An 8544-nucleotide genomic window follows, 5' to 3' on the forward strand; every position below is an offset into this window, starting at 1 on the left:
AGTATTACATAGTTAAACATTTAAACATGTTTAGTTCTATTTGTTAAATGCAAACTTGTCCAGATTAATTAAGCTAAGTATGTACAACGTGGGAATATTAATCAGAAGAACCAGCTACAAAGACAGATCTATCGCTTGAAATGGGGCAGTTGAGGGTGAAGCCTACTGCCTGACTCTGCAAGCTGCAGCTTCTCTGCTACATACGGTTCTAATTAAAACATCCGATGCAAACGGTCCATAAGTGTCTACAAGAATGAGCAAAAGATGGCGCTCGCCCCTTAAATTTTTCCCCAAAAAAGTGCCCAATGATAAAGTTGGTAGCAGCTTTTCATAAGTATATATATTTTTTTCTTTCTTTTTAATATGTTAGGCGTTGACTCTCAGGGTATAAGGGAGGACAATACATCAATTTTTTCCGTCCCGTTCCCATTAATAGGGTAGTTACAGGGAATGAATTGAAACATGCATGGGATAGACATACGGCTCTTCTGAAGACCAACGACTTATTAAGGACTGAGTCTTACATCAGCAAAAATGGGCAGATTAGATGGGGCTGAATGGGTCTGATCTGCCATCAAATTCTATGTTTCTGTATTTACTAGTTAGTTGTATTTCCCATTTTATTGATGCTTTAGAATTTATATTTTCCCTTTTTTAATTTTGGTCATTATTAGTCACGATTTAATTTCTTATCCCTTGGTTACTCTGTCATTTCACTTTTATTGTATATGGTTCTCTAAGAGCACGATTATAACATTAAGGGACTTTGGGCAATACAATAGACTTTTCTGAGATGGGAAAAGAAATCCGACCCAAGCATCTCTTGAATTTTTCAAATCCTGTATATGTATAGTTTTATGGGGGGTTTGTTGGTCCCATTTATCTAATCTTATATAGACCTACAAGGTCCCCATGAAAGCCTCAAATTAGGCAAAAATTGCCTGTAATATATACATTTGCCTACTCAAATAATGAAACCATACATAGCATACTCATCTACAACCAGTTCCAGCCATAATGGCTCTTCTTGCCTATGACAAAATTATCTTTATTTAATTTCTGAACCAGGGCTGGTATGGACCGTATATTTAGACATAAGGTAACCAATGAGACCCAAACTCCAGGATGTACCCATTTTGAATTTTGTATATACCGACTTCATATCATATATAAACTTTTATATAAACTTTTGTACCATTATTAAAACTTATGATGACACATTCTTCTTTATAAATTGTTAATTTAAATTTTAACATTGCGTGAATCAGAAATACCGGTAGCTGTATTATTTTCTTTAAGTAACTGTACAATTACAGTTGTATAATTAAATATATTTAATATTAAATTATGCAGCATTATGCATAGACTGGTTATTTCATAAAGCAATATAAACACATTCAAAATCCCCTCTTTCCTGTATGTCATGGAGAGCCGCCATCTTAACTATTTGTCATGGGGTTGACATTATTATTATCCCCCCCCCTATTTGGTGGAAGATCTAGGGTAGTGAGGAGCAGTGGAAATATTCTAACACAAAAGTCTGGAGAAGCTCGTGTTTTTTCTCAAAAATATAATTAAATATATGTTTATATTTTCAACTGACAGTTTGTTCATAAAATAAATACAGAAGAAAATAAGGAATCATTCTTGGCAAAAATAAAAAAAAATTAAAACTAAATTAAACAAATAATGAATAAATTAATAATTAATAAAGAACATAATAATTAATAAATTAAATAAATCTAATAAATAATCTAATTAATTTCAATCACGTTTATACGTGTGTATGTGTATATTTATTGAAGTATTTCACTATAGATATTCTTTTTTCTTCTTAAGGAGTAATGGCTACATTCAAGTTAGGGGTTCAAATAACAAAAACTAGGATTCTGCCATAGCAAAGCATACTTTCCCTATTGCTATGTTGTTGTAAATCTAGAAGTGTCCCTATCACTGAGCTATATTCTGATGCATTATATCTATAGCAGAAGTGATTCAGGGGGTAACGATATAAATATATATATATAGAAGTTGTAAAAATATCACCGGACCAATAGTAAATAGCATGTGTTTTCATTGTAAGCATGTACTGCACACCACTGCTTAAATAAATGAAGGGTACGCACTCCAGTAATCAGTTACCAAGTCGATAAAAAGCATAGAAATAAATTCACATCATATAAGTTGCTGTATGTTCATCTTTACAGAAGCTTGTCGAGACTATTCGTGAACCAGTCAGTCTATTTATTAAATAAAAAAGAAAAAAAAAAATAATCAGATATTAAAAATGCATTTTTTTTTGCCAGCACGCCCTCTTAGTCTATTTTATCAAGTCTTTGGGTGTTTTCATTGAAGGGTAGGTCAGGATCCCAGCATCTCCATGAATAAGAAGCCCAGATCGTGTCATTGATTAAAAATAATAATAAATAAATAAAAAAAAATGTAGGAACTTCTCTCTTCACCATGTTGCCGTTGGAACAACCACTGCTAATAGTAATGTTATAGATAGTGTAGAAGAAATGCTGTGTATTGAGAGCGTCGCACTCGTTACCTTCCCTGAAACAGAAGAAAAGAAATAAACCGTGTTACAATAAGCAAAATAATCAACCATTTCGTATTTAATTTTGTATTTTAGTACAGGATGCATTTTTTGTATGTATTTTGCATGATACATACATTTGCTAGCTAACAATAAAGTATCTGGTGTTGCCCACCACACGCTCATTGCCCTAGGGAGCCAACCAGATCACCGGCAATGGTAAAGAAAAAAAAATATATTTTTTTTTACATTGATTCTATATATTTTATTAACCACTTAAATAAATTATAAAATCTAATTATAGGATTATGTCAATTTATATCATTTATATCACTTATATCATTTCATTTATACAACAAGAAAGCCCATTGTTTTCTATTTATTTATTTTTTTTATGTTCTGACTTCATAATTAGAAATTCACCTAATATTCTTTGTAAGGTTCTACAACATTTTAGCCTGGGTACGCTAAGCACGAGTGCAGGCATACTTAATGGATGATAAGTTGGAGAGATTCCTCGCTGGTAGAACATAGCGTAATTCGTACGCTATTCTATACATCATACTGGAGGTTATCACAGCTTATGGTATATATTCCATTAATGTACAGTTAACTGCAATAAACAGTTAACAATAATATAAATAATAAAGGTATCAGAGATAGAGCAGTTTTTGCTTTTTTCCTGGATATTAAATATTCTAAAAAAAAAGATTTTACATACCATAATTTACTTTTATCAATGATAATAACGTGGATCCTAGAACACAGAAAGATTTCAAGTTCCCATGAAGATAATTAAAAGCTCATTACAAAAATTCAACGACAGAGGAACTGTGCGTTCCAATAAAAAGTGTATTTTCTTTCCTTCCATAACAGTTTTAAGACTGGATTTCTTATTCTCCCCCCTTACAACAAAAGGAGGTTTTTTGTTATGTCTTGCACATGATATGAATGCATTTGGGAACTTCTTCCAGCAGTGCTATTGTGGTACATAATCATATATTGTTGCGCTAAATATTACCCATCTTCATGGACATGAAGGCCACCGACAGGGCCACAAATTCCAGAAATACTACACAGCTTCTCAATCTGCGTCAGGTCACCGTGTAACCTTAACCATCCAGGCAGCAGAATAACACACACCAAGGTCATAAACATGATTCAACAAACTGGTATTTAAGTGAAGATTGCATGCTATTATTTAACTTTCTATGTAATAGGCTCTCTTCAAATATAAAGAAGGTCAAGCCATGGAAGGTATAGTATACAGAATGCCTGTACATATAGGATATATTCCGTGGAGGGCACTTGTGTCACGATAATGTTGAGGTTGTTGAAGTGAAGTGACACCTTCTGGATCCAAGATAATTCAATTAATTCTGCTGACGTGTAAGAGGTTAAGCTCGCGAATATCTGTCTTCTATAACACATTGATGATTAATTTCTCCTGAATTTGTTTTAGATATTACAATCTATCTGGATTTATTGCGATTGAACATGGACTTTCTAGTCTCAAATCTCCTTGATTTTAATTTTGTGCAGCATATTCGTATAAATAAAGACTGGTGGTGCATATAAACACATAAAATAGAGAAAAATACGTGAAAATACAGGTGAATTTGAAAAAATAGTCCACGACAAAGGTCTGCTTAGACTGATCACTCAATACTAGTGCTGACCGAGCTGATGGCGACTCAAGGTGGGCTAAATCCCAAGCCTTGCTTGGTTAGGCTTGTGTGAACTGGAGCTTAGCTGGCCAGGTGCCTTCTCTTATTGTATTCTGTTGGCCATTTTCCCTTACATGGCAGATGAGATGGCTTGCCTACTTCTACACGGCACATCAACAGCCCTTCCTAATGCTGATCGTGAAAATTTGGAGCACCGGTGGTTGGAGTTGACTAGGTAGACACATGAAGAAAAGACTTGTCCCTTGTCTGAAGGATTCGCCTTGAGATTCTACACAAGGAACATTTGATTCTTCATGGCTCACACTTAACAGCGACACACCTAACCAGACAAATCACGGTTCTTGATAAAAAATTTAGCTCAGGAACTCATGTCTTTTGTTTTGGTTGCAGAATAAAAATGAAGTGTTAGGTCGCAAGAATGCTGAGTTGCATCATATCCTCGTGGCATTACATTACATTATCAATCTATAAAAGAAAGAGGTGATTGAAGATCTAGAATACAAATTAACCAGGAATGCGGTAAGAGACCCAGATGGTGTTCCACATTTAGAGGGAAAGTGACAGGTGCATGCTATTCTAAGCAAAGCTATTAAATGTTATCTCAGGGTCTCATTCATCAACTCAGCTAAGTGATACAACAAGTACAGGCTAATTTACGTGTGTAGAAAATTGATCTATCAAAGTATTTTGCACATGTTTACTAAAGGCTCTAGACCAATTTGCAATAAGGCATAATGTGGACGTTACACATCTCTTCAGTATTCATCGGAGGGCATCCACGGCTCATCGAGCATTCACCGGGGCTACCAGGAACATTCAGAGATACGCATGCAATGGGTGTTACGTCTCATTTGATTTAGCAAGTAGGAATGATAAAGATGATTTATAACTGGCGTGCTTTAAAACTGCAAGCGATCTGTGTCTAGAGAGGAGAGCACCGGCAGTACAAAAGAAATCGGCTATTTCAAATCAATAAAGCTAGTCAACAACCCGATTTCATGTTAAAATGACAATATTTTTAGTATACCAGGAAAGGGAGAATTTATTGGGTGCTTAGAGGATTTTTTTTTAAACTTATTCTGGATATTCTTTGACTTTTCATGCATTTATGCCTCCATAATGTTCCTCTTTCCAGAATAAGCACAAAAATTCCGGCAAAAATATACCTGTACCAAAAAGTTCTAGACCTGATATATCATCAGCTGCCCCTGGTGCACCCAGTCTCAATGCCAGCTACGTTGGCTCAGCTTGTATACCTGCTTCATGGGGCAGCTGAGGGTTAATTGGGTCTACAGCTTAACCCGTTCCTGCGCCACAAGAGCTTCACTAAGCTTCATCGGCCTCTTTGTGCCTTTTTTTTCAAATGTCCTCAGCTCATAGCACTCATTGGGTATCAACTCATTTGATTCCAGTCCAGCAGAGGTATTCATGGTATAGCTGTGGATAATAGCATTAACCCTTTAGGTTAAGCATTGTGTTTAAGAGTCTCATAAGAGGACAAGTGGGTGAATCGATACCGAGGAAACAAATCAAGGGATGCCAAAAAACACCAAATAGGTTCCTAGTAATTATATAATTTCATCAGCTGCTATTGTGATAGAACCACCTTTGGTGCTTCACAGATAATCAGCAGAACAATCAAACAGAATGCGCCCCATTTTAACAAATAATAATCATAACATGACTGCATCAAGTACTATAAATCTAAAATATAATCTTCTATTACTGTTTTTTTTCTTTACACAAGCCATTTTACGTTCTCTTACCTGAATACGATGGAACTCTGATTTGAGAACTGGCTGTTCCATCTCCTCCTTCACTAATAGCTCGAACTTCGATGATATAAAAACCTGAGTCAGGAAGAAGAACCACCGCCGATGTTGTCTGCGTCTGAATGACTTGGCTGTTGCTGTGACCTTCTTGTCTCAACATGACCTATGGATTAAGAGATAGAAACATTGCCTGCTATGCCTTAATTCACAGATAGAACACAAGATTGGAGATTTAACCCAGTGGTTTCTCAGGTGTGACCTTACAGAAACCGATTATAAAATAGAGCTGTCTAGATAAGAACTACATTTATCAGCGATGGTCTGGAATTTCATTGTTTGCAACACATACGAACTAGAAAAATATTTTCCTTTTACACCCAATGGGGGTCATTCCTATAGAATATCCTTTATATCATAATAGCAAAACCTACTGGCTAAAACAAGAACATTGGGACTTTATACTTTAAGAAATCCAGTATATTATCAAGTAGAAACAGATGACTCGTATTCTTAATGACCCAGTGAAATGTAACTCATTGACTAATACTTTTTTTAATTAATTGTTATGAAGCAAAAAAAATGCATTAAAAAGAAAAAAGATTACTTTTTTTTATGGTTTTAGTGCATGGTACTGCACCAAATCTGTTGTATTTGTATCTTAAATAGAAGGTGAACCATAGCTTCTAAAATAAAGACATATGTTCATTCTTTACAACATAATCCAATTATTAGATAAACAGTTACTTTCATAAAAAAATACAAATTTTATAAATCTACATAGACAAAAAAAAACAAACATAAAACATAATAACAGATATGCAGCTCTAGGGAGTTTACAGAACATATAGCTCAAATAAAAAATAAATTAAACTTTTTGTCCCTTTAAATCTCGCAGTAAATAATGTTACGGTCCTCTTCTCCGATTTCTAAGCAAACATGTATTGACTGGAGAGTTTGCAGCTTTCAATTAAATTTAAATGTGAAAATATTGAGGCCAGACAACCCTTTGTATTATTATGTGATAATGGCTGTTTAATGTCTTTACAGTAACTTGATGCTTCTGCTAACCCCGGGCTTATATTCATATCTGTGGTATTATGAACACATCTATATCTCACATCTCCTTGGAGAATGATATCAATTTACAGATCAGATTTGGTAAGTAGCAAAAAATAGGGGTATCCGAACAATAGCTAAAGCAAGCAAGACATTAAATTAATTGGGGGGTAGGGGATACATTGTTGTATAAAAGAGTTATTTTATGTGACATCATTCATTACTCATAGGGCTTTTATGGAGTTTAAGAGAAGATCCCCCCCCCCACAAGCCTTTGGGCTGAAAAGAGAAAGAAAGAAATCGCATATCCCTCAGAACCCCAGAACATGAATATTTGGGGTCCACTGTGGCCCTACAAGGAAACTTTTTCCATTTCAGAGCAAAGCACAAATTTTGGGGCTTCAACAAAAAATTGTGATATTGATGACTATTCAGCGTAAGGCATTAGGAGTAAAATAATGCATTTCAGTTACATGGCTTCATTTATAAAGAGAAAATCCCAACTGTCCCGGTATACCGATATAATACCAAAACATAAAATTTATTTTCATTAGAGAATAAAAGAAAAAAAACTAAAAAAAAAAAAAATATCAACAAAATGTCTAGAAAACTAAATAAAATAAAACTACACCGGTCACCCTTATGGGGGCCCAAATATAGAAAGTGGGTCCCGTAGACCAACAGCGCACCCAATGTGCAAAGGCCATCAGAGGAGGAAAGGGGGATTTGGCCGAGTCTCAAACAGGGACTCTTGAATATCTGTATGCAAAAATAGCTTTTAGTTTATATACTCCCTAAACCCTTTATATACAAATTCCCTGGGGAAACCTAAGTGTTTGACAAACAAAATGCACCTGAACTATATGCAGAAAAAGAAAAGAGTATTCTTAACACCATTTAATTGTGTTAATTAGTTAACAAATGGTGCCACTAAATGTGATGTTAATTTGCAATTTATCTATAAACAGTGCTTCCCACTCATTTCCAAATTAACATTCCACATACACTGACCAAAAACTGTCTGAAACTGCCTTAAAAATTGGTTCAGCGTTTTTAATGTGAAGAATAATCTTTAAAAAAATATATGTATATTCGCTCAAATATTATTGTCGTTAAAACACATGATATCCTGCATTTGTAGTAGCAAATAGTTTTTTTTAAAAAACAACTAACTACATCCATCATGGTACGTCAGTATTCTGCGGCACGGATTAATGGGGCGGAATAAAGATCCGTTTCCGCTTCAACTTAATTTTATGGCTTAGCTTCTGCACAAATTTCATAGAGTGTTCATGAGTCGGTCGTGGGACCCGTATATACAATATATCTATATTATTTTCAGAAAAAGGGTATAGAAAATGCATTTTACAATCAATAATAATCTAAACGCATAGACCCGGCCATTTATTCCATTTTATTAAGTTAAATGGGCTAATAGAATGTAAATATGTATATGTATCTATTTTTTATTTATTGCGCAATAAGTGAT

The 8544-nt window shown here is 34.6% G+C and overlaps 1 protein-coding gene across 1 annotated transcript in view; it reads right to left on the reverse strand.

Annotated features, from left to right (window-relative positions):
- Positions 1 to 1821: 1821 nt before the first annotated feature.
- Positions 1822 to 8544, reverse strand: part of CNTN5 (contactin 5) — a 256290-nt gene continuing 249567 nt past the window's right edge. Inside the window, exons 22-23 of the mRNA XM_053456515.1 lie at positions 5994 to 6162; positions 1822 to 2556 (exon numbers count right to left, since the gene is read on the reverse strand). Coding sequence (XP_053312490.1) covers positions 2459 to 2556; positions 5994 to 6162 — 267 coding nt within the window. The 3' untranslated portion in view covers positions 1822 to 2458. The remainder of the gene's footprint in view (positions 2557 to 5993; positions 6163 to 8544) is intronic.

This window comes from Spea bombifrons, chromosome 2 (genome assembly GCF_027358695.1).
Source record: "Spea bombifrons isolate aSpeBom1 chromosome 2, aSpeBom1.2.pri, whole genome shotgun sequence".
Lineage (NCBI taxonomy): Eukaryota > Metazoa > Chordata > Amphibia > Anura > Pelobatidae > Spea > Spea bombifrons.